The 27,735-nt window shown below is 33.0% G+C and overlaps 1 protein-coding gene, 1 long non-coding RNA gene and 1 other non-coding gene across 3 annotated transcripts in view; all 3 read right to left on the minus strand.

Annotated features, from left to right (window-relative positions):
• Nucleotides 1-8,313, minus strand: part of LOC146528521 (uncharacterized) — a 131,262-nt gene extending 122,949 nt beyond the window's left edge. The window contains exon 1 of the mRNA XM_085203287.1: nucleotides 8,092-8,313. Coding sequence (XP_085059413.1) covers nucleotides 8,092-8,106 — 15 coding nt within the window. The 5' untranslated portion in view covers nucleotides 8,107-8,313. The remainder of the gene's footprint in view (nucleotides 1-8,091) is intronic.
• Nucleotides 8,314-11,659: 3,346 nt separating this feature from the next.
• On the minus strand, nucleotides 11,660-11,733 carry TRNAT-AGU (transfer RNA threonine (anticodon AGU)). Its single transcript has one exon. It is a non-coding gene; the product is annotated as a tRNA-Thr (tRNA).
• A 4,145-nt stretch (nucleotides 11,734-15,878) lies between these two features.
• The window catches only part of LOC146528524 (uncharacterized), a 41,174-nt gene continuing 29,317 nt past the window's right edge, over nucleotides 15,879-27,735 (minus strand). The window contains exons 4-5 of the long non-coding RNA XR_014879096.1: nucleotides 21,553-21,620; nucleotides 15,879-16,763 (exon numbers count right to left, since the gene is read on the minus strand). This is a non-coding gene — a long non-coding RNA (uncharacterized LOC146528524). The remainder of the gene's footprint in view (nucleotides 16,764-21,552; nucleotides 21,621-27,735) is intronic.

The raw sequence follows: 27,735 nt of genomic DNA on the forward strand, positions 1-27,735 counted from the left end.
TCGAACCCGCACCTCTTGGAAACCATCTTAATGAAGTATGTATTTAGAAACCGTTAAGTGTTGATACACAATTAGAAACATAACACGACATCTGCCAAATATTACAAAACTAAATTGGATGCAAAATTAAAATATATATTTTTTATCAAATAATAAAATTACCTTAATTGCTGGCTAACGAGTATCGCAAAGACAATTTAAAAGCAAAATTAATATATAACTGTGTATTTTAATTACTCTATTCAGAAAACAGCAATGAAACAGACCGATCTATGAATAGCAACCGCAAAGGAATGAGATAGGTGCTATTTGCATTGAATGCGCCGGTGGCTGCGCGGGCGCACCAATGCCGGCGCGACTAGAAAGTAGACGCGGCGGAGACCACGCCCCCGGCCTCTCCTCTCGACTAGTCTTAACTCTTACGATCTACGACAAGTACTTAATGGTCGGCTCTATACTAGTTTTAATCGACAAATCTCGAGATAAATCTAAGCATAATAACCTGTCTTCGCCATACAGTGTGAGCTCAGTCGGAAGCCGCAGGCGCCGCTACCTTATTCGGCGATAGTACCTGCTTAAATATCATACATAAATCCTAAATAAGTTTCATATTCATTTGCCATATTTCTTATACTTTGTAGTTAGTTATAGGGCCGTCTGTTATCTCATTGTAGGGTAAAATATAGATAGTAGACGATTTACTTGTGACTCATTGAATACGATAAGTTTAACTTAGGTGATAAGAATTAAATATTATACTTTACGTATATGAATAATTTACACTTTCAAAGCAGTTTAAAATTGAAACAAATAGAATATTTTTTTTTGTGTGTTTCACGTAAATGAAAATAAATATAAAAATCCTGAAGAATCTCCTCGCAAAAAGTAAATCCAATACATAAGTTACGAACCAATAAAAATAAACACTTGTTTACATATTTAAACATTCCTTAAGCGATACTCAGAATTTAAGTTATTTTGTGTTTTTCGTTGCAATCGAAAACAAAAAATATATATACAGTCACGTAAAGTAGATCTGATATACCAAAGCGAGTGGACGAGGTGTAAATTGATAGCCCCCAATTAGTTTGAGCGTCCCGCTTTAAATTTACATGGAAATGACAAGTGATCAAAACTGAGATAACATAAGTTAAACGATTTCACGGCGTTTTAAGTCGACGCGGTGTTCCAACCCCCCTTGCCTGTCATTTTGTAAAAAAATATATGAATGGGGTCAATACCTGTCAGTGAAATGGACTTAAATTTGAGGCAATTACCCTGCTATATACCCCACGTTATAGTGCGTGAACACTACTTTTCCTCTTATGCTTTGTAGGCAGTTAAAATGGCATGTCATACATATACAATTTTTTTAATAAAAATTTACAAGTAAATTCAAGATATATTTATTTTTAAAGTAGGTACGTTTTGTAACTTGTGTAACTTAGGGATCAGTTTGTACGTTTGTAGTTTGTACAAAAACAGGCGGCAGATGTTGCCAAAAGTTTTCCGTTCCAACTTTACATTTTCAATGTGATGTTAACTTTAAATTTTAAATTGGTTTACTCGTGTTTTTTTTTATTCATTTTGAAAACCTTTAATTCAATTAACAATTTATTGAGCAAAATTTAAATCATCGTTTTTTAGGGTTCCGTACCTTTTAAGGAAAAAAGGAACCCTTATAAAATCACTCTTTTGTCTGTCTGTCTGTCCGCCAGACCCTTTATTACCAGCTAGTATCTACAGGTAGTACCTACTAGTTCAGGAAAAAATCTGAAAACTATACATTTGTGGTTAAATCCTAAAATTAATAGCCTTAAAAGGAGGAAGGGGGCAAAATTGGTCTGAAGGTACTCAGGCTCAGTTAAGCCTGAATTTCAGAAAATGCTCAAAACCTCCAATAATTGTACGGAACCTTCCGTGAGCGAGCCCGACTCGCTCTTGTCCGATTTTTTCTTTTTTCGAAAGAAAGATATAATATAACGTTAATAAATATTAAATTTATATAAATCAGCTTCGCGCTGTATCTCGCATGTAATAAGATAGGCAGAGGGAGCCTAATGTTAAAATACTCCTTTCCTCATGTTCCGCCGAATTCCGGACATATTGTGCATTGAGTGGCGGAATTCAACGCCGCGCTTTGCTTTGACACCAGAACGAAGAAAATAGGTAATCTTGAATGATCACAACCAGTCGCGTTTACAGTCACATTTTGGACCCATGTGCCACTACTGGCTAAAAATATATACAAAATTTAGTAATTTATCCACCTCTCCTCCCACAGTAACACCTATATAGATATATTAATTACCTAATTACTTATTTTTTATGAACAATGTGACATTATCATTATCATACTAAAGATTAAGCTGAGATATTAAAATATTTAGTTATATTCATGAATATTATAATGATATGAAAAGTACCGATAAGATATACAAATCTCCTCAGGAAAAACCCAGCTAATGCAAAATAATGGTAATGGATGATCAAAAGCATATATTATGTATTATCTTACTTCCCGTATCAAATATCGATCGATTAAATTATCGATACAGCAAATTACCATCTTCTTCTACATTTACAAGACTTGAAACATCAAATATATATATATATATATATATATATATATATATATATATATATATATATCTTCTTCTTCGTTCGTTATTTTATTAAATATATATATATATATATATATATATATATATATATATATATATATATCTTCTTCTTCGTTCGTTATTTTATTAAATATATATATATATATATATATTTAATAAAATAACGTCAAAAAATGATAAAACAATATCTTGCAAAGGGATTATTATACAAGTTTAACCTCTAATTACGTATTTAAATGAATGATGGGTGTTAGACGTTGGCCTTTACGTGTTATGACTAATTTACATATCGCCCCGCAATATCTGCAGTTTCATCGAGTTGGTAGACAAATGATAAATTAAATTAATAACTGCAAAGAATCGGTTTTATATACAACGAAAATATAAACTAATAGCCTGTTTATATACCTATAGAGACACCACAATAGAGACACCTGTCTTGCAATATGTTTATATATTTTTTTGTCATATTAAAATAAAATGAATATGTAAGACCAGCCAATGTATCAATATTTTCATTTTTCGTACGTTTTCTAAAAAAATACTGTATTGATTAAATGTATTTCGGTTGCATTTCCATTTGAACAATATTTACATTTGACACAATTTTCCATTTTTCCTGTTAATAGCAAGTGAAAAATGAAATATGAAAATATTCTTTGAATACTGTAGGTACCTACTTGTACAACAATATAAATATAAATAAAAAGGATAACTTAATTACATTTAATAAGCAGACGCTGATAGCGAATGTAATGCAATCCTTGACATATAGACTAAGGTTAATTAACGCATGTTTTAGTCACAGTTTTTATATCGTAGGTACTTTTTACGCTGTAAATGGCATCTTAGTGAAGACAAGATTCTAACATCGATCTATTCACATAATTTAAAACTAATTTCAATATCGACGTCGCCGTTTTAAATATTGAAGTCAAATTATTAGTCTTTATCGATTTTGGCTAGGTCGAGCTCTCTCAGCCTAACGGTGTCCACTCCTGAACGTAGAACTCCCTCATTGAGCGCCAACTATCTCATTCTTGGGGTTCTTACATCCTTCCGATGCCAGCTACCTTCTTTAAATCTGTTCATAAGCTGTCACTATGTAATAATTTAAAGAAATCTTAAATTCATCCACTTCTAATTCATTTACTATCGTATTCTGTAATTATATACAAGTCGACCAGAAGTGAAACTTTTAAGACGATGGAGCCAACCATGGGTTCTTTAGCTTTGAAAATACAAATGTCCTAATGACCTAATAAGTTTAGTTTTCGAATCGAATCTGCCTTAAAATCTATGCCAACGTAACCTTGTAACCGTATTAGAGTCGAAATACGCGTTTATTCCCTTAAATCACAAATATATTAGGTTTTTTATATTCGCCTATGGTAGCAAATTTGTAGACGTATTCACGCATTAAACGTATTAAAAATTGTATATGAAATTCCTTTTTACGTACATTTACATATTGAAACAATTTAATATTTTTATTAAATACCTAATATTTTATAGTCAAAGAATTTATTATCTAATGTACCTCCTAAGAAGATTTTGACAGTCATCACTAAATCAAACACGTGCCAACTTTGTAGCGATAGCGTCACAGATAAATAATTGATGCTTTTAATATTTATTTTCTTCTAATTACACTTGTAATATTTCACCGAAATGCCTCTTATCAGCATATTTTATTATAGTGGCTAAGTAACACAGTCTGTATGTAGGTATACTTTACGTTATATTCTGCAGTGTTCAAGGAGGAACTCAACGCCGCGATGTTAGTCGTTAACAGAGGGAGGAAATGAAAATATCAAATATTCCATTCCCCCAAGTGGGAATTGAAGACATAACTGCGCCATGACGACCTCTATTTTTAAATATTAACGGCGCAAATATTTAATATGTAGAGTTCTAAATGTAACTCATCTTAACATATTATTTTAGAATGAAAAACAAAAAGAAATTAGGAAAATTAATTTTTCAATAAAGTTGCTTGCTCTATGCCCATATGTTTCATTATCGTGTCGACGTAGACGCTTTACCTAAAATATGTATCTATTCACTATTCATCTAAATATGCTCCTGGAGTATTATTATAGGTATAATAATACTTTCGTTTCTATTAATTAGTAACTTCTGTAAATTTATCACATAACAAGGCATACTTATTTGTTTTCTATCGTTTATATTGAAAAGAACTTTTTTTTTATTATTCTCTTTCAAGCCCAAGATTTTTTCTTTCATGTTTATTCCGTCTCTATCGCCATATGGGTAAAATTATGATAAAATTCACAAAAGATTGTCTTTCTTAATTTATTTGTAAAAAATAGCATTCATTTCATTTTTTTCATTTTTTATTTATCACTGATAAGTGAAAATAAAAAATATGTTATCTATTGTAAAACAGTAATGAATAGCTTTCATATAATTAATGAATAACAGATAGGAACAAAATCAGGCAACACCAGGACGTATAATTATAATAATATTGGATAAATCTGTAACATTCGACAAAAACACTCGTGTGACCCAAATCTATGGTGTCTTGGATAACCTAACTTCGTTATCATAAACAAATAACTTTCGCGTATCGCAAAAAATTCTATGGAAATTCTGACGAGCTCTCTATAGGTATTCTATATATTGTTATCGGTTGAACAAACACGTCGATAAAGTCAGGTGTCTGTATGTGGGTCAGAGGCGCACCTGCTCGTCTTTGGGCGCCGCTGACTTGCTACGTCGACACATTAGTCGCATTCATTTTTATCTACTAATGAAAAACTTTGCGTGAATGATTTTCTTATTTTATTTTTATATATTTATTTTAAAAGTATACGTAATAGTTATCTTTAAAAATTGTGTATTTTTTTTTTATCTTAAACAAAACTAATTTATATTGATGAATGAAATGGGCAGGAAACGCAAGGAGGGCAGGGCAGCCCTACGTAATATATTTTGAAAAAAAAATGTTTACTTTTCTAGTTTTTTTCACATTTCTTATTATTTTTTGATAAAATATTCCGCATTTCGCGAATGTAGAACAGTGTGATAATTAAATTATCTATCTTTAAAAGGCCTTAAAGTACAAACTTCATACGTTTACCTAACCAAACCAGAGAAAATATTAATTACTTAAATTACATAATTATGAAAACTGGATATTAAAATAAACATTTAAAATAAAAAAGTTATGAATTTATTTGAAATAATACACACACAGTCTAAAGTCTGCGCAACACATTCTGTGGTTTGTTGTCAGGTTGTCTAATAACATTATTATTGATGGTGCTCCCTCATTTACACGTTGTCTTTGGAGCTAGACTCCACCGATACCGACACCTTGTCAGCCAACACTAACCGCCCGCCCTATACCATTTGACCAATTAAGTTTTACATAGATATAAATAGTCTAACTAATCATTTAATGTTTATATTTTTTCTTTTTATATGCTATTTAATAAATTTTACTAATCTGCCTGAAGAAGAAGACGAAGAAGACTTTTAAGAATTTTATTATTTTTACTTATTTAATTATTTAACGAAAATATAGTAATGGTCAATTTGTCCCTTTTATTTTTTTAACGTAACCTAGTGTCAAGACACCCCGTTCTCCATTTTCATCCGAATTCCGGAGACATTACGTATTATATGGCGGAGCTTAATGCCGCGCATTGTCTCGACAAAAGAGCAGAAGAAAATGGAAATATTAAATACTTCTTTTCTTCGAGTGGGAATCGAACCCAAAACTTGTCTCGCTTTCAATCCCACTTCACGTTTATATAACTATATAATAAATTTATTATTTATATGAGGGCCTTCTAAGAATTAAGCTAGGTAGGTATATTGTATATCTTCAGGCAGTATCGTTATCTTCTTGTCCAATGTGACAAATGAATATTCATAATTTATACAATATACATATGACGCACACACGAGCTACGAATGCGCAAGGACACCAAGGACGTCTGAATCAGTCACTTTTAAACATGAAACAGTTGCCATGGGTTCGATTATCATATGAGGTATTTTTAGTAAAAAGTTTTTCCTACGTTACAATCTAATGTTGATAGACGAGACACTCCGTTCCCCACTATCTATGGAACTTTCGAGATATTGTTAATAATATATTGAGTAGTGGAATTTAATATCACATCAGGTAAATGAAAATAAATTATATATCCATTCCCCACTAGAGGGGGTCGAATCGACTATCCCGTAGCTTCATGACCCCTTCAAGAGAAGGATTCCTTTTTAAAATGTCTAATGTTCAGACAGTGACAGTTCACTGTCTTTAATTTAAATTGTGTGTGAATTTCTTCAGTTCCTTTTTTTATTGAAATTCAGTGCAATTATATACCACTATATTAAGAGATATGTTTTTTTTTAATTAGGACGAGAGAGAGAGAGATAGAACATTAAACAAAATACATACATTATACTCGCAATTACAAATAGAAATCGTAAGTACTTGTTATTGTTACTGAAATATAATATTAACATTAATCCACCGTTCGATCACTATTCTAAGAAGTGGTTATATAGGTACTAACGCATTATCTCAGATTTAGACGAAAGGGGGAGAATAGAGTGCCTTGACTCTATGTTCTCTCAGCTTATCCTACTACATGCGGGGCACAGCAAAAAGCCTTTTATTTAATAACCTACAAAATAATACCGCCCATATTTGTTATACTTATGTAATATGAATTTTAATGTAAAATGTAAGTATAATTTTCAGATACCTTATCATATTATTTGTTTTCCTTAGTTTAAAATCAGTTAGACGTATGTATGTAGACGTATGTAGACGTATGTAGTAATTCATTCAAATTTATGCGTTCTATTTATTGATTAAGTATATTATACGTGTAGATAAAATACCGGAAATCATGGAATTCTGTATATTCAATAGCGTTAACGAATATATGTAAATTACTTATATATTGGATTGAAGCCGTCCTGGTGTAGGGGCACAAGGGTGTGACGATTGTCGGTTCGATTCCTATTCGAGGGAATAAGTTATTATTTATTAATTTTTTTATTTCCTCGCTCTGGCACCAAGGCATCATTGGTACAATTTTTTTGAGCAAATTTCTTGTATGGAAATATACAACTTACTTAAAAAAGTAAAAAAAATAAATATATAGTTTTCATTTACAGGACAAGCTTAAATGCAAAAAAATCGAAAAATTTCGATGATAATACGCAAATTATTTTATTTTGATGTCACAAGTCAAATAATATATAGTGGTATAACATGTGGTGGATGTTTTACACAATTAATAAACAGAAAATATCTAAAATATATATTTCAAATAAAAAGAATGTTTCTAAAAAAACTTTGTCTTTAAGTATCTAAAATATTTTTTTATTCCCATATATATATAGGATATTGCTAATAATAATCTTATAATTAAAATAAATATGCTGCAGTACCCATAAATAATTTAACAAATAAACTGACCTGGCTAAGATCCATATTTCACACTATTTCAGTATCAATCAACAAACACAACACTAAAGTCAATTAATAGTTAAAATTTCACAAAGTTTAAAGTTCAATTTCAACAAAACGTATTATTACCAAAGAACTGTCCTTTGAAAAGTTTTTTTTAAATATTTTATAAATGTTATATTAGAATATTTTCTCTATAAAATAGGTAAACTAGTATTTCCTGGCATATTTAGCAGATCGCGATACAACATTGAAGGTGAATGCGCGGGCGCACCACACATCCCGCCCACTTATTTTCCAATACTCGACACGTTACTGATAATATCACTTATTTTAATCAGAATTACTGTCTGTCGCGAATACGTCCGCGTCTATTAACTAATTTCTTTTAAAACTATACAAAATCTATTATTTTAGTACATTCGCACTATAATGTTTGAATATGAATGTATATTGTACTTAAACTAAAAAAAATATTTTATTATCTCTATATGTTTTGAATCTTTATTTACGATAATTTACTATATTTTAAACAATATCGTCTTCCTATTTAGATATAATATTATTTAAATTACTATTTCCTATAATATATACGCGTTTGATATCAAAATTATTAAAAATAAAACAAGTATAGAATATAGTGTTCCAAGAAATAGTGACTATATTTACTCGTAAGCTTATAAATATTAAAGGCGTCTTTTAAACAATGGCCGGAAAAAATTGCGAATTTTGTTCGCAATATATTAAAGTATATATTTGAAAACAATAAATAATAATGAAGTATGGAAATAACAAATAATAATAATGATGTTAAAAAACAAAAAAAAATAATTATTTTAGCAGATTGTAAATCTGTAATCTTTAACACACAAGTAATTTTACTATTTTCTCGCATATTATATGATTTCCTACAATATTAAACAATAAAATTTATAATCACAATTTATTTTTCAATAAAATCGGTTAAACCGATGTAGTTACCTGTTATTGATAGCCATGTTTGCTTTAAGATAGCGATACGTGAAAGTTATCGTAAGCAAATACGATGGAAAGTGTAGTATTTGTATATTTTATACTATCGACTGTGGACTGTCGAATATTGAATCATTTTCATAAGAGTTTGTATGCGTTCTATTAATTGGTTAAATTAATTTACAATATGAACTGTTTGTCTGTCCTAAGAAAATAAACAATTATTTTTTAATGGTGTCCCTGTAAATAAATATAAAATAAATAAATTATTTATTTAGTTCAATGTATTATTTTGATTTTGTCGCTCTGGTAATAAAACAGAACGCGGCGTTCAGTCCCGTCAGGTCAAAAATTGGGCGGAAAGAATTGAGGAGATTCTGACTACATATTCTGATCTGACTACATTTATAAAGTTATTTCTTGTTATTTATAACATCTCCCACATACGAGTATGTTGCAGAAAGAAGCTAGTTTTAAGACATTCATATCCACCCTCCGCCAGTGATTTAATTAAACCTTTTCAAATTGCATTAACATATTATAAACTTATGAATTTTATACCATCTAATATATATCGGTATACTGGTCTCGTTCTATATACAATAAGATTACTTATATGATAATCACACCACCACCACTACCTTCCCAAAATTTATTTAAACTATATATTAAAATATATATTATAATTATATATTATAAATATAATAAAATATATATTATATTTATACTATACTAGCAGACACACGCAGCTTCGCCCGCTTATTTGCACCTTTAGGGATGAATCCTAATAAACCATGAAACACGTGTTCAATGAAATATTTTTAAGAGTTTAAATTTCAAATCTTATGAAAATCAGTGGCGATTTAAAATTTTTTCCATACAAACTTTTGACCCCTATTTCATCCCCTTAGGAGTTGAATGTTGCAAATTCCCTTCTTAGCGAGCACCTACGACCTATAAGTAACTCCTATGCAAAATTTGAGATTCCTAGCTCATGTAGTTTCTGAGATTTCGTGATGAGTGAGTGACCTTTCGATTTTATATATATAGATTTAAAATATGATCTTCAAAGAAATTAGTATGACTATTGATAATACTTCTTGCATTAGCAGTTACCAGAATAAATAAAATTCATAATAGAGAAGAAATTTCTTATCATCCCATAGATTCACCGTGCAGGTACTCATCTCGTTGCAGAATGAGGAGCTCGGAGTAGTGCTCTGGACTTGAGACCTATAAATAAACATAAATAAAACAATTATTAAATAAAATTTCCATTAAATTTAAAATACTTAATTGTAATTAAACAACAGTGTGGTTTCTGAAGTATGCCAATGAGCATGAGTGGAGGTATTGTCCTCAGGGCCGTGGGGCGATAGCTCTTGCAAATATTTACTTTCACTTCAATAATAATCAATTATACACAACTTATACAATGCTATATTCATTATTATTTTATTGAAAACAAAGTTATTGTGATGTGAAAAATCCCTTATGTCATGATGTCATCGTAGGGCAGTTGGTACATCCGTTCTTAAACACGGTGGTTTTGAGTTCCAATTTCTTAAGTAAAGAATCTTTCTCTTCCATAGCAATGTAGACAGAGATATTTGAAGGTAGATTTATGAGTAGCATAATGTTGCTGGCAAAATGCCTAAATTATGGCATAAAATGCCTAAAAATATGACCCGATAGGTGGCTGTAGGTGTCCTGAAGACTGCAGAAATGTAGAAAAATTTTTTATATATTATATTTTTGTTATAATATAAGAAAAAAGTCACCCATAATTATATAAACATGTCTTATATTAAATATTTCTTGTTATATGAAGTGTATATCACAGCAAAGTACGTACAAAGCATAGTTGATGGTATACTTATCGATACATATATGTGCATAGATAAGAATACCATGAACTAGATCATTTCATATCTATCAGATCAAAATTTTAATAAAAATAACGCATTTTATTTGATACTTTAGGTCCTAAGCCTGATAAAAATATAATGTAATTTATTACATTATCATAAAAATCAGCTTCACGCTGTATCCCACACGCAGCAGGGTAGGCTGAGGGAAACTAGTGTTAAGACACTCCGAACCCCACTTCTGCCGGATTCTGGAGGTATTTTGTGTTGAGTGGCAGAACTCAACGCCGCGCTTTGCCTCGACACCAGGGCGAAGAAATGGAAATATAAACGTAAATAAATATTTCACTTCCTCGAGTGGGGATCGTACCCACAACCGTTGCGTTACAGTCACGGCCTTGTGCCGCTGCGCCACGACGGTCTAAGTGAATATAAAAATATATTTTTATCAGGAAATTATGGGGCCGCAGATCTTAGCATATGGTTTGAATTTCAATCCGATATCTCCCAGCGTTCCTGAGATAAAGAGTTTTGACTGACAGACACACGATCAGACGGACAACAGAGCGATCTTACATGGGTTTCTTTTTTCCTTAAAAAGTACGAAACCCTAATAAGACATTGCAACAAGTTTGTTTTTAACATGTATTTATATAATACTAAACACTAACAAAATATATTTTGCATTATAAGTAACAAGAATGACAAAAAAAAACAAAAACGTTTTAAATCCACTTAGGCCCCGGCGAGATTCGAACTCACGATCTCCTGTTTACTAGACAGGCGCTTTAACCAACTAAGCCACGGCGCCGTTATGCCGACTGCCAAATTTTACCGTCTCTACGTAATTATTTGTAAGGAATGTTAACATATAGTTTAGTTTAGAATGTAATTTTTATTTTTAGCTAATAATGTATATTTCTATAACAACAAAAGGTGACGATAGACAATATTCTGATATTATTAAAGCTTATTTGTGTACGTTCCACAAAATATTTTATTCTAATTTATATAAAAATTTCCATGGTATAGAAAAAATTGACCAGTCACGATGTTTGTCGATTCGATCTTTTGTCAAATATTTTTGTTTCTATGGTTGTTGAATAACATACAATATTCAAAACAAGGTTTACTATATAAACCAACTTTTCTTGTTTACGTCTCAAAATGCGTAAGGTTTGCATACACTATAATCACTTCCTTTAAACTTCCTTCCTCTTTTTTCCTTTAAACCTGTCGTGGCGCTGGAGCAAGCAAGCGTAAAGTAAAGGCGACAGGTTGTGGAATCCATTCCCATTCGAGCAATTGAAATATTTTAAATTTTCATTTTTTTCCTGGTAGCGAGAGAAAGAGCGGCTTTGAGCTCCGCCTCTGAACACGCTATACCTTCAGAATTGAACAGAAATTGGAAAACGAAAAAGTGATAATGGGAATAGAGTGTCTTAATATTACCTTCTCAAGTTCCCTCTGCGTACCCTGCTGCAGCATGAATTTGATTCATGATTTAAGCGCTAGATCCACATTTTTAACCGACTTCCGTAAGAAAAGGAGGTTATCAACTCGACTGTACTTTTTTTTGTATATTTGTTACCTCATAACTGTTGACTGGGTGAACCGATTTGGATATTTTTTTTTATTTGAAAAGTGAAGCTTCCCGTTTGGTCTCATCTGTCCGTTTGGTCTGACAATGGTATCTATGAGAAAATCACATAAGTCTTAAATTTGCATCAGGTATGTGCGCGACAAACAGACGAATAACTAAATGTCGCGCCAACCGATTTTGATGATTCTTTTTTTATTTGAAAGAATACACTTCAAGGATAATTTGGTGAAAGTTTGATTAGGTTCCGGTTATGGAATCCGGTCAAAATTGAGAAAGTTTTTTTTTTGGTAAAAAATGATTATACTGTAATAGTTACAAGCAAAAACTTTTTAAATTGATGTCAGAAGTGAGATTCCTGATCGTTGCATTTCTTTTCAACCAACCTCAAAAAAGAGGATGTTCTCATTTTCAACCAACTTCAAAAAAGGGAGATTCTTCGCCAAGTAAAACAAACAGGTTTAGTAATTAGATGTTGCAGTAAAGGTGTTGTAGCATTAGCTCGACACCGACTTCAAAATTATAAAATCTTTGTATAATTATTTTTCACTTTTTAGTTCGTTGTTAGAAATCGATTTTTGTTTTTGTTAAAAATTAATTTATTAAGTACATTCAGGTGTCACAAAGCCAACCTAAAACGAAATTTTACTACCCTATTGTTATTCCCATTAACACACGCGTAGTGCAGATAAATGAAGTAGTTATTAATTTTTTGCCTTCTTAGACCTTCCCCTCTCTCATACTACCCCCAGCCACCACCTCCTCACCCCCGTAGCGTGCTTCGCATCGTAATATAGAGACGAATGCTTACCTGACGCCCATTGTTATTATTTTGTTTTCAAGAATATCTAAGTATCCATGTCTTATTTTTAATATATATGAATAGGTATTATAAATAAATAAAACTTTACTAAAAGGCAGCGTTATGTTCCGCCAGCCATCATTCAAATTGGAATTCGATGAGTTTTTTAACATCGATTTGCTAATAGTTTTAAATAAAACTGTGGAAATGTTCATATCATAGGCCAGTCGTGTCAGGTTGTGGATTCTTCGAAGCAGTCGCTGTGGGAATCTACACATTCGAGAAATTGAAATATTTAATATTTTAATTTCTTCGATCTGATGCCTTCGACGTCAGACCGAAGCAACACACGACGTTGAACTTCGCCATTTAACACGCAATGCCACCAGAATTCAGCGGAAATGGAGAACGGAGTGTCTGACACTAGGTTCCCTCTGTCTACCCTGCTGTGTGCGGGATACGTCAAAAATAATTTAGAATTACATCTACATAATTAACCACGCTATTTTACTACAAAAATGTAGGTTACATCATAATGCGAATCACGTGTAAATTTTCCCATACGTTTCTCAGAGATATGCATTGGTGGAAGAAAAAGGGTGGAATATTAAAAGCATTCGCATTCGCATTGCCAATGGGCGATTGGAATTAAAAGTAATTTTATAGCAACATCTGAACGCCGCGGGGCGCCGACGCTGATCGGTCAATCTTGATAACGATATACCTCTACGTCACTATATTGCAACTGTAAGGACTTATAATTCATTAAGTGGATTGATGATTTTTTCACAGGGAAAAATGTTTACGGATGACAATTTTCTTACAATTGAAAATTAATTTAACTAACAAATTGCCGTACTCATGCTGACAGCTCTAAAGGAGCTTGCCGATTAGTGAACAGAGTACAACGAACAGACGAACAGACATTATCCGGCTGGCTGGTGGTTTGGTGGGATGTTGGTTATGAAGGTGTGACTGAACCATATTTTTGTGAAAATGGCATAAAAACTTCGGCACAAGTGTATCAAGATATCATTTTTAAGAAGGTAGTTCAGCCCCTTTACAACACCATGTTAAATATACAAAAAAGATCCTTTCAGGAAGACTTGACATTGGACAAAAAAATTCCAGCCAATCTTGGTTAGAAACGCGCATTCCGAACATAATCAGAGCTGAAGACTGGCCGTCATCTGATCCTGATCTTAATCGCAGCGGGTAAGGTGACTGTGAGTGTGAGTTATAGTCAGTTTTAGAGAGTAAGGCTTTTTCTAAATGCCATGACAATTTGGACCCCTTAAAACAATGCATAAGATTTCTAGTAAAGAATTTCCACATAGAAAAAGTGCGTGCTGCTATTTATAACAAGTCTCAAAGTATAATGAACTGAATTGGCAACCGATGGAGACCACATCGAGTAAGCCTCGTATATTTCTAATGGTTTTAATAAATTAATATTATTAAACTAACATACTGCAATAGTAATTAATGTTACGTCAAATATTTTACACCGTTTAATTTTCGATAAATTGCCTGTTGAGATGCGGAACTCAACGCTGCGCTTTGTCTTGTTAGCAGAGCGAGGAAATTAAAATGATTTATTCCTCCGAGTGGCAATCCAGGCATAATATATAAGATATATAATATTACTATATATAATTTTTAAAAAAAAAAATCAATCTTGTTAAAATACTTGCGTCGCCCTCGTTAACCGCGCTCGATCTCCCATCGTTCTCATTATCAATGTTCTCATTCATGAAGTATTAATGGCGGACATTTATATTTTATTATATAGTTTTTATAACTGAGTCACTATATGTCTGTACGTTTAAGGTACTGTGATAGCGCCTACCGTTGGAAAGATTATATTTTTAAGTTTTTATGTTATAAATCTTCTTAGAAGATGAGTTATATTAATTGCTAGCAAGCCTTATATATTAATTAGAAAATTATTAGAACTTATAAATGCTTTTAAAAGTTGTAATGAATCTCTTTTTTTACATTTACGCTTCTGCTGTAAACAGAACTGGAAGAAAATCAGTTCTACGTTTTTCCACCAAAACCCAATACATTTTGAATGGCAAAACTCAACGCTAACTTTTGTCATGCCAGACCAAAGCAGTGAAGGTATTTATTTATTAAGTTTCACGCTTTTTGAAAAAAACGAAAGCAGAGGAAGCTTTTAGGTATATTTCGCTCAATTTTTCGAGATATTACGTGCCAGAGGTCAACGCCGCGCTTAGTTTACCGGAGTGAGAAATGGAAATAACTTAAATTCAATTCCACACAAATCCCACTTCGTAATGGGGTTCGTCTTATTTCTACATTGCTCTTTTTTTGTTTTATTACTGTTGTGTCGATGTATAATAAATTTTAAGAAGGCAATTCTTGGAAAATTGTTAGTAATACAAATATTTTCTTTTGCTTCTTTTCGTATTGCAACGTATATATTACAAATGTCATGTCAACAATGTTGATATAGCTAATTAAGGAATTGTTTAAATTTTTCACAAACGTCGAATGTGGGTACTTTGGGTATGTTAACAAAAACAAAATAAATTATTCAATAGTATTTTACTAATTGTAAGTCTTTACAATGTATCAATATTTATGGACCTTATTACGTAAATTATAATAATAAGTCTTAATATAAGGCTGAAGTTATTTTTTTAAACGTCTCTATAATTTAATTGAGACCAGTCGTGCAAGGACCAGCACAAGGTGACAAGCGTGTACACGCGCTTTGTAAACCCGACAAGTTGTGGGGTTCAATTCCTACCAGAGGAAATGAAAAAAAAAATGTATATTTCATCGAAGGTGTCGAAGCAAAGCGCGACGTTGAGTTTCGTCACTCAACTTGCATTGCCTACAGAATTAGGCGGAAAATGAGGGACGAAGTGTTTTAACTCTGGGTTCCCACTGGGATACAGCGTGAAGCTGATTTATTTATGTTATTTAGATCATTTAATACAATATACAGTGAAAAAAATACTAAAACACGCCTTTTTAAGCCAGTGCTACAGAATGGGCTTTAAGCTATAAGTTATATAATTTGCCAAAACTTCAGTGGTCTATAGTGTAAATAACCTCGGACACTATTCGAGTCCTGGCTCTATCATCACACCAGCTCGACGAAACCATATTATTTTATTGCCACCTAAGCTATATATAACTGCGTATAGCATAAGTTTCACGATGATACAATTGTTACAAGTGTGACAAATTCAGTTTCTTACATTTTTTTAACATAGTTACAAGCCGTCCAAATAAAAGAGTTTAAAAAATAATATAAATAAATGTGTAAAATTTATAAAATGTACATACCACCATACTTCAATTAATCCTATCTCTAAATATAAACTTAAAACAAACCATAGGTCAAATAACAAGAAATTATCTTTTGTCACCAAACTAGGATTCGCTGTCGTATCGCCATCTCCACCTGAAATATATGGAAAAAAGATTATAAACGTGGGAACTGCTGCGTCATACGTGAACAGAAGTAAGTGCGGTGGCGACGTGACTCAGAATTTTTTACTTCAATTTATAACAAATATGCAGCTTTTGGTTCATCATTGCATGTTTTAAAGTCATTGTGATGCAATGGAGTTTAAAAACGATGGTTGTAAGTTCGATTCTCATTCGGGATAATAAATTATTTTAACTGGTAGATAAAATTTACCACTCAACAAGCGTATTGAATTCAGGCGGAGAGTGATAAACAGAGTGCCTTAATAATAGACTCTCTCTGTGTCCTGCTATATGCTAGCCCGAAACGATAAAATTTAAAGATTTTTTTTGAAACGTAAAATTTATTCCTTTCACGAAAATCACATTCAAATTAGGTACATTATGATATTATTTATTTTCCTTATAAATAATGTCTTAACGTCCATTGCCAAAATGATCGGTATCTATTTCCAATGATTTGCATTATATTTCATATAAAATATATTTATTTCAGTCTTAATGTCTACTTAATGAATATATAACTTGAACTCGTTATTTACAATCAGTGACAAGTATAATTTAAATAATATTATATTCAATTATTTAAGTTTCCCGAGCGGCTGCGCTACAATCTTTATTAAAACTAGTTTGCTCAAAATATTTTAATAACCTGAAGCTGTCCTGTTTTAGTGGGACACCACGCGACTGTTAACGCAATGGTTGTAGATTCGATTCCCAATAGAAGGAAAAAATATATTTAAGTTATTGTTAGGCCCCTCTTATGTCCTCTTGACAAAGCGCGACGTTTTCGTCCCAGCACGCAATTAATTTAAAAATGATGTGACCTACACACATTATTTTTCGACCATATTCAATTAGTCGATACTAAAACACTATTAAATGTAGGGTTATCGTTATATTATTTATTTAACAACTATGCCTTCCACTAAATAAATAATAATTTAATTATAAAGTTCGGTCAAAACTTTTGTTACAAAAAACCTTTAACTAAGTGTTCCCAAATTGGCACAGCAGCAGCGGTCGAGATTGGGTATGCCAGTAGTAAAAAAAATCTTATACATTTATCTTCCATGTCTGTACACCGATCCATTACAATTTTATTATAAGTACAGATTTGTTTATAAATATCCATATTTAATAAGTAATAACTGATAAAGCTTACTCAATGAACTTTACTGATTCATTTAATGTAACTTATTATGCAATTAAGTAATAAATAAACGATTGTACAGATATTTATCTGCACATTGTTCATTTTTCATTGCTTAAATTCTTAACGGTACGTACTACGTCAGTCTCCCACGGTACATTTAATTGGAATTAAATGTTAATTTGATTTAAGTAAAAAGAACATACGCATATAAAACAAATGTTTTTCAGCTTTTGTCATAAATTCTTAATAACTTTTTCCATTTTTTATTTATATTTACGCTGTATCCTCCAAATAATTTTATAAACACAGATAACCTAGTGCAAAGATACTCCGTTCTCTTCTTTACACCAGAATCTAAAATATTGCTAGATCTTCACGTCGCAGAAAGAAATAAAGACAATTAATTTCCCCGAGTAGAAAATGAATCGCTGTTAATAGATCAATAATATTATTCATAATAATGATAATAGATCAATAATATTATTATTCCGTTATCTTAAAAAAAACTACGACACTCCGCTTTCCAATTTCCGCCGAAGTCTGGAAGCATTGCGTGTTGATTGGCGGAACTCAACGCCGCGCTTGAGCCCTCAGCCTGTCGCGGTTACAGTCACACACTTGTGGCCTTGCGCCACGACTGGCCTAATTGTAATTTAGATACATATAATGAATCATGCCGCAATGTAGCGTTCGCTTCAAACATGCAAGCTCTGTAGACCGACCTCACTGTGCGATGACAAATTTATCGCGCGCGGGCAATAAAACTCGCTCGTAAAAATATTACTAGCCCGCCTCCCCCCCCTTCCCTGCCCCTCCCCCTGCTAGTGACCCCGCTCACCCTCCTCCGCTAGTGACCCCTGTACCTCCCCACGGATCCCGCGAGAAATAACACACTTTGTCTTAGAGAGAATCGCGTTCAATCGCGATACATGAAGTTATGAAGTTTACCCTATGTTATGTATTGTGGATACGGTATTCTTATTATAATTATTATAAGTTATTTAATTTGTTTAGAGTGAAGGTTTGGGGAAGGTCTTCCAGTTCAGTTACCTACTTTGGTTTATTCTGAAGCTAACTCACATGAAATCCCAAGAACAAATATCATCCAAATTCAAAAAATATATAAATTCTTTATTGAATTACAGATAACGTTGATCACGAACTCCAAACTTTTTGGTGAGCGCTGCTACCAAAAGCGAGAGGTCACTAGTGTGGTTTGTAACCACAAAATAACGCCCAAACTCAAGAGTTAGTATACAAAAGCATGACCAGTTCTTTTATACAGTAGCAAATACCGGCCAGCATCGAGACATTGCTGGCCGGTATTTGCTATTTGCCGGTATTTGCATACTCAGGAGATTAACATCACGGAAATGAAGATGCTCATATGGTAGTCTAGAGGTCCGTGAAATACAACGCTTTCACATGAGGTGGTTGGCCACGTTACGTTCCAGCTACGAAAAGTATAGGTATAGAAAGGAAGTAATTGCCATGTCTGTCTCTGGAGTTAGATGAATAGACGCCCATGGAATCAACGGCTGGATGTCGTGATGATAGAGTATGAGAGCCAATCAAAAAAATCAGTCTGACCACCATGGATGTTGAAAACCTTGCAGAGTGGAGTTCGTTAAGTAGGAAGGTAGGCTCTGGCAACAAAAGACAACACTAATGTCAGTTAGAAGAAGATATTATAGATGATGAAAATAAGAATATTCATCATGCAAAAAAATATCAATTTCGTAAAATAATAATTGGCTAAGAAGATTATTTTGCTGAAAAGAAATTATTAGCTTAATATATTTCTTGTATATTTAGTGTTTTATCTATTTTTAATTAACATATTCTTTTCAAGACACGCAAAATCATGTCACTTATCTTAAACAAACGGATAACCCCTATAATTTTATTTTACCAAATAAAAGAGAAGTACCATATCCATATAACTAACTATAAGCGTTAAGCAAAATACTTTCAGAATTCTTTGTTAAAATATAGTTTGGGAGTTACGATATTGGAGCTAAAGCGGGATCTGCGGGTTTTGCGTTTACGATACCTTCATATGTAAGATGTATACACACATTATACCGACGTCCGATACTATAGCAATCTATAAAACACTTGAGTAAATCAAATAAATTGTGATTTATTTTATATTCGATGTATTTACGTTTATAGTCCAAGCCTCTAAGTTAACATTTATCGGAATATTTTTATGAAGAATATAGTATTCACCTATTAATCCTATATCTTATAAAACAAAGTCGCTTTTCGTGTCTGTCTGAACTTTCTAACTCTTCTTCTTCTAAACCACCCAACGGATTTTTATGCGGTTTTCACCATTAAGTCGAGTATTTTTCAGGGAAGGTTTATATATAGTTTATTATTTGTACATTCTAATGTAAATTAACATAAATACGATAAATGTGTCTAAAGTCCTACCCGTTGAGACACTTTCGCGCATGCGCTGCTTTAATGGTAAGTACTACATGAAAATAATGTACAGGAGTATTGTTCCTCTTAATAAGATCTACAAAAAACTCAGCGACGGCATATTCGTATCTTTTAAGGATAACGTGTAGTGATCATATTTCTGTCTAAAAATAGTAATTTCAATATATTTTTTATTGTGAGGGATATTTTTCCATAATGGTATTAATCCTTATCCTTTAAAATACTTTATTAATTTTCTACGTTAAACCAAGATAAAATTAGCTTTTTACACTATTTCGAAATTGCGAATAGTTTTAGAGAAAAACGCATTTAATTATTGACACATCACGCCGTTGACTCATCAGCTGTGCCGACTCAAGTTTTACTTATCCCTTATTCTCAGCATATAAATAAGTACATTAGTTACGTTGGCCATTTAATGTAGATCAAAACTGTCTTTTACTGTTTTTCATTTTAATAAGTACTTTAGAAGTTGTTACAATATCAAAACATCCTTGCTGCGAAACGCGCCCCGCGACGTTTTGCTTATACAAGCGCGTCATGAGCAGTCATCGGTGGTTCCGTGGTAGAATGCTCACCTGCCACGCGGGCGGCCCGGGTTCGATTCCCGGCCAATGCATTCTATTTAATTTTCCTCACGGGCAGCCACGTAGTGCTTGCTTTTCATCAGGGACAGAATACCCTCTTCAGCATTAACCACAAGCTCGAAAAAAAGAATCCGCCCGCTGTAGAGGCATAGCACCGAAGATTTAGATGCGTTTGCACGTATTGGATAATTGGAGTTGAATGTATTATTTCAGCGAGATATATTTGGTTTCATATTTTTTGTAGTAGTTAGTAGTAGGTAGGCTTTTGTCTATAATTTCTTCCGTTTAAAAATAGTCATTTAACTATATAAAAATAGTCATTTAAATATATTTTAATAAGTACTTGAAAAGATTAGTAGTACAGATTTAAAATTACGGTACCTACTAAAAAATCCTTGCCGAGTAAAACAATTGGAAAATACTTATTGAAACTACAAAAATGCGGGTTGCATTAGGGTTTAATTAATTTTCACATTATCTTAAGTGCTTTGCAAACATACATTATATGAATAATCCAGTAGTAAAAGCGGGCGAAGCCGCAAGGGGGTCGCTAGTTAAATAATATTTACCTATTAATGTGGGGGCAACCTTGCAATCTTGCAAACTTGATCATTTTTCACGCCATCATAATCGTCTTCTGAAATAAGATAAATGCTATGTTCAAATATTTATACTTAATTTTTACTAAAAGAAATGTATGCAATAAATGACATAAAAGTACTGTCGATTATTTATTTAAAAGATCTAGAATTCTAGACCATCGGAGCAGTGGAGCAGCGTCTTACCATATGAGCGAGATAGTTGTGGGGTCGAACCCATTCGGGAGTAAATTATTTTCATTTCCCTAATCTGATAAACAATATGCAGTGTTTTAAAATCAAGCGGACTCTGCTATAAACGGGGTACAACGTCAAGAGACAAAAAATATCTAGACCATTCTAAAAAAGGTCCCCATAACCTATTTGATTTAAGTATGACTATTATATTTATACTAGCGGCCCGCCCGCGGCTTTGCCCGCTTGAACTAAAAAATAAAACAAAATGATGAAAGAAAAAAAACCAAAAAATTTAAATGTTAAGAGTGGACAACCCTTATCACTAAAGGGTATGAAACATAGATGTTGGCCGATTCTCAGACCTACTCAATATGCTCACGAAATTTCATGAGAATCGGTCAAGCCGTTTCGGAGGAGTACGGGAACGAACATTGTGACACGAGAATTTTATATATAAGATTATAAGTATAAGTATTATATTCAAAAAGCTCTATAGCAATATTTCAATAAGTGAAGACGTAGCGTCACGCTTTTCATATTCCACTTTTATAGAGACAGTGAAACTTTTATGGGGAAATTTTATTACTACTCGCATCAAACATCATGATATCATACGAAAAATAATAATGGAAACAAAAACAGAGGCTCACTCGTAAAGCCCCAAGAAAACAATAAATAGCTACTAAATAGAGCTGATCATGCAAAACGGCGGACGGAGGGTCCCTGGGGCCGGCGGTCTCTCTGAATGCCAAATTACGATCGATGCCCCGTCAATATGTATGGAATATTTTTAGTTTTGTAACCACTTTGAATATTTCATTTGATTGTAAAAAAAGCTTAATGCAAAATGTAAGTAAATTTTGTATTATTCAGTTTTGTTATTGTTTTAATTAAATATTACGCATCTGCTATTTACATTTAAAAAAAAATCATCAATTATTTTGTGGGAAACATTTTTTTTCTCACAAGATACTATTATTTATACATAAAATATTATAAAATTAAATTAAATCATGTTGAAATAATTTCCTACATATAGAACAAAAAGCTTCGCATGGCGGACACGGCGCGGCGTCGCGGCGGCACGACCGCGGCACGTTCTTTACGATCATATTTATTGCTCACTCGGACACTTCTTCGTTTTTTACGATAAACATAAAACCTGCCGTGAAAGATTTACGCCAAATATATTCGGACTAATGCTGATTGCCCCCAGGCCTCGGTCAGCCTCCGCCAGGCCCGGCCAGGCTCGGTCAGGCCCGGACAGGCCCCACGCGACCGGCAATAACGTTATTGCACATCCCATCCTACTGATGTAGTAAACTTTTATGTAGATTAAATTGAATGTGTTATTGCTATGATATTTTTTTTGTATTCTCTTTCGTTTGTTTTTTTTTTCAGCGTATAGTAGATAATAGTAATTGTAAACTAATATGGAATGATTATTAAAGTATATAGTATGGGCAGTGCACATAATTTTCAACGTACATGAGAGCGATGATCAATTTTCTGATAGTGTCAATCATCGGAGACAAGTTATTTCGTCGGACAACATTTGATTGGAGCCCCTACAAATTCAATTTGTAGCACAATGCCAAAAAAAGTTGCGTTCCAAACTCGTAGGTACGTACTCCGTGAGCGGGAGAGACGAAATGGAAAGCAAACTCGAGCCCAAATAAATATTCGCTTTAGCAACAATCGAGCTCGCAACTCACACAATTACGGGGTGGAAAACCTTAGATAAATAAAATCGGAAGCGCCCGAAGGGCGAGGGGGTGGCGTCCCGAAAAAAGCGAAGCCGGCGAACGCAAACAAGGAATGTTGCGAATTTTCCAAGTTGAAAGTCCATTGGGTTTATTGACGTTGGGAGCGGGGGAGCCCGATTCAAATCCCCGCCCGCCGCGATTTACAATAAATTTACAGTGGAGAGTATGTTTGCAATATGTCGTAGGGCCGCGGCTGCTCGAGACCAATTACTTTGCCCTTTCGCCCCGAGCCCCCGCGGCGCTTCGAGGGAACCATTTTAAACACTTGCTACGGAATGCTGTAAGTTGTTTACAACGTAATCGAAAACATCGTAGGGGATGCGCGACATTTGTGCTTTCAAATGGGATTTTGAATAAAGCTTAGGATTTCATATCACATTTATGTGGGAGATTTTTTAAATTAAGTTACAGGTTTTGAACACGGAAATCGTTTGAGTTGTTGCAGGGTAATATTTTTTCTATATTACTATGCCTGTGAAAGCGTCTGAGTGCCTGTATATAAAAAAGAATCATCTTAAGTTTTAGCCTAATTAGAGGTATATAGAAATAACATACATATGTATGTACATAATTCTGCTACTCAAAAGCAAACAAAGATATTTTAAGCGAGCTTTATAAAAATTACAGGTAGCAATATTTATTAACTTTCAGGTAAGAATTTAAATTTAATACAAAATACTACAAAACAATATATTCCTTGAATTTCTATAGAAACGTATGGTTTCTATAGTTTCTTTTCGTTACCGTTTCATTATAATGCCAACAGCAATCTAAAAATTGTAAAAGTTAAGAAAGCTTTAGAATACATTTAAATAAAATTAAACAATAAATTCAACTACTAAATCTTAAATTCATATAGCCCTGGCAACACAGTGGCAACCGCCTTAATAAATGCGTATATCGCAAAATTTACAGCGTGAATAAAAATAAAAATGTTATAAAATGTGTGTTCCCCGGAGGGAGTGTCAGATGTATTCATGAGAGTCGCAATAAAGCGCACCCCACGGTCTACAGGCAAATGGTCTGGCTCGAAGGACCAACGTAAGCTCTCTACGAGTTTACTACGTTTGTGCGAATGAATACATTTCTTACGCTCGTTTTATGGTTATTCTGGTGCCTCTGTAGGGGATGCTTTTATAATGTTATTATTTAAATGACAATTTTATTTAAAATCTCTTTTATATTGTAATGGATTTTAGTAGAAAATACAACATTTGACTAATTACATTAATATGGTTCTCACATTTTCCTTACTTTATTTTTGTAGCGGAGTAGGTAACATATAGTATATACTATATACTATCATATCGACAATTTATTCAGTAGAAGAGCCAATATAATATGAGAATTTGAATTTTATGGATAGTGGTGCAGTTGAATTTGTATTAACAATCATCACTTACAATTAAACTGTTACAAGAATACTATAATATATTTAAGCTTCACTATCAACAAAAATTCGTTATTAATACACTGAAACATTGAAACTCTTATTTTACCATACAGTTACAATAATGAGATCGAAATAGCCATTTTAAACGCCATAACCGCACGCCTGGAGGTAGGTGAATTATATAATGTCGCAAGTACCCCCTTGGAGAGGGTCGTGGGAGGCCCGAGGTGGGAGGGAGAGGGCTGAGGCTATTCGTCAGCGCTCCGCAGAAATGTTTTCATTTTTATTTCATAAATAAAGAGTGGAATCTCGTCGTAATGAGGGCCACAACAATATATACTATTTTACTGCGATCTTTTTATAATACCAACTCTTACAACCGAATTGCTACTTTGGATTTTATTATTTTATGAATTTCTTTCTGTTTCTGTCTATTAGCGTTTAGTAATATAAGAGTTATTGTGTGTTTTATTTTTTTTCTTCTTGTTCTCATCTAATGGAACAAAATAAAAATGACCCGTTATAGAATAACAAATTCACAAATCATAAACAATCGTAAAGTATGTTTAAAAAAATTATATTATATCACAATTGATTCTATGTCTATAGAACAGAGTGTCATTACACTAATGTCTCTGCGAGAGATACGTAAAGGTACAAATCAACAGTTAGTAAAGTAACGAGTAAATATAATTACACTTATACGAAAAACTTAAATAAAAGTTAAGCAGCGTGGATATATGTATGTATGTACTAGAAGTCGCATACACTGGAGGGGAGAATGGGGAGGTATTGTAAAGTAATATGTAGGACTGTAGCAAGTTTAATTCGAGCGGGCGAGGAAGCGGGAGCGGGAGCGGGAAAGGGAACTGCAAAGATTTTTCAATTACCAACTTTGTGCCGCGCTCCAATCTCAGCACACAGATTATATACTGTAGAGCTTTCAAAAAGCTTTAAATACGTCACTATGTAATATTATTTTATTTTCATAGCGGCAAGAATATTTAAATATTATAATATATATTTTTATTTATTATGCGGTTGTCTTTTTATATTTTTTGATGTTTATAGATTACTAAGTTATAACAAAAACTTATAGAACAATATTTCCATTATTTTTAAAATATACAAAAAATATGTGCAGTATTCAAAATTAATTAGTTTGTAAAAACTAAAATGCTATTATGCCAATAGAATATTTTTATTAGATACTTACTATTTCACGTTCTTTCTATAAACAAACATAAAGGAACAAAAGTACTCTACACAAAGAGGAATTCTTAATATCAGTGCGCGCTAACTAGGAGCGTATAATATTGGCTGGGCGGAATGCACCCCGGCTTCCAGCCCCACTACCCAGCCTTCCACCCCCAACCCCTGGACATTCCTCATGCTGCATCTACAATAACACGAGATGCCATTGTCAACGAGCCGCGATTACTGGCATTCATGTGTTTCAATACGTTTTGTCATGTCAAATATACTATATAGGAAGAGTGTAATATCGATTTTTTTTAAATTATCATAAGTGATAAATAATAATTTTAAACCCTACTAGTGCCTATAAATATAGGTGCACTTCGTGGGTATTATAAGATCTGATCTAAGCTTGATAAAAATAAAATATTAACTTTCTAAAGAACATAAAAATCTATTATTAGATTGTTAAACGTCAAATGAGAAAATATAACATTAAAATATATGATACCCTACACTGTCATTGTATCAATTAAACCATTTCAAGCTCTACGAATACTGAAACACAAGGAATTTAATAAGATCAAATACGTGGCTCTACAGAGAAGCCAGTAACAGCTAAAGGTGATAAGTTTGCCGCTAGTTCTAATAAGTAGCTATAATCACGCCTCGCTACTCTCCACTCGCACTTCGATCACAAAGCAATGGAATGTTTCTTTTGAGAAAACTTTTGCTATGGTCTTTAATAACGCCTCTGACGTTCTCTCCAATAAACATTCCGTTCGAAGGAACGCTAAAACCAATATTAGTACCTGTTAACATATTTAGAGTTTTTTAATTTGTCTGTTTTATCTATTTTCTTTAAATTATATTATTTTAGCGAAAATTCACATTTGTGTCATAAGTTTAATAGAAACATTATTTAGAGAAAGAGAACAAAAATCTATATATATAAAATCGAAAGGTCACTCACTCATCACTAAATCTCAGAAACTACACATGCTAGGAATCTCAAATTTTGCATAGGAGCTATTTATAGGAAGTAGGTTCGCGCTAAGACGGGAATTTGCAATATTCGACTTTTAAGGGGTTGTTTTTGGGGTTGAAAGTTTGTATGAAACTTCGTTACTACAAATGCTCAAATTTTGTATGAACGTTACCTATAGGACGTAGGTACTAATGAAGACAGAAATTAATAACAAAGTAGTTCACGCAGGCGAAGCCGCGGGCGGGCCGCTAGTATTATATATATGGACAAGGCTAACATAATGTTATAGTTAAAGGTTGTTGAGTGCCGGAACTACTCGCTCTGGAATCAAGGCAAGAGCCGTCTTGGTGTCAGAGCGAAGAAATGAAAATATTGATAAATCATACTTAATTCATTCCTCCGAGTGGGGATCGAACCTACAACCGTCGCGTTAAAGTCACACCATTGAGCCCCTGCGCTACGACGGCCCCGGCCTTTAATCTCTATACGAGTAAAGATTAACTTTAAAACATAAACAATGTTATTGTTTCATTAAAGCACAAGGCATAAAGGCGTCGCGTTAAAGTGCTCTACAATTTAATATCAGTTAAAGTGTAAAATCGCTCTGTCTGGTCATTAAACACTTAATGAAA

This window comes from Heliconius melpomene, chromosome 19 (genome assembly GCF_056956725.1).
Source record: "Heliconius melpomene rosina isolate 202511_hmr_F chromosome 19, ASM5695672v1, whole genome shotgun sequence".
NCBI lineage: Eukaryota > Metazoa > Arthropoda > Insecta > Lepidoptera > Nymphalidae > Heliconius > Heliconius melpomene.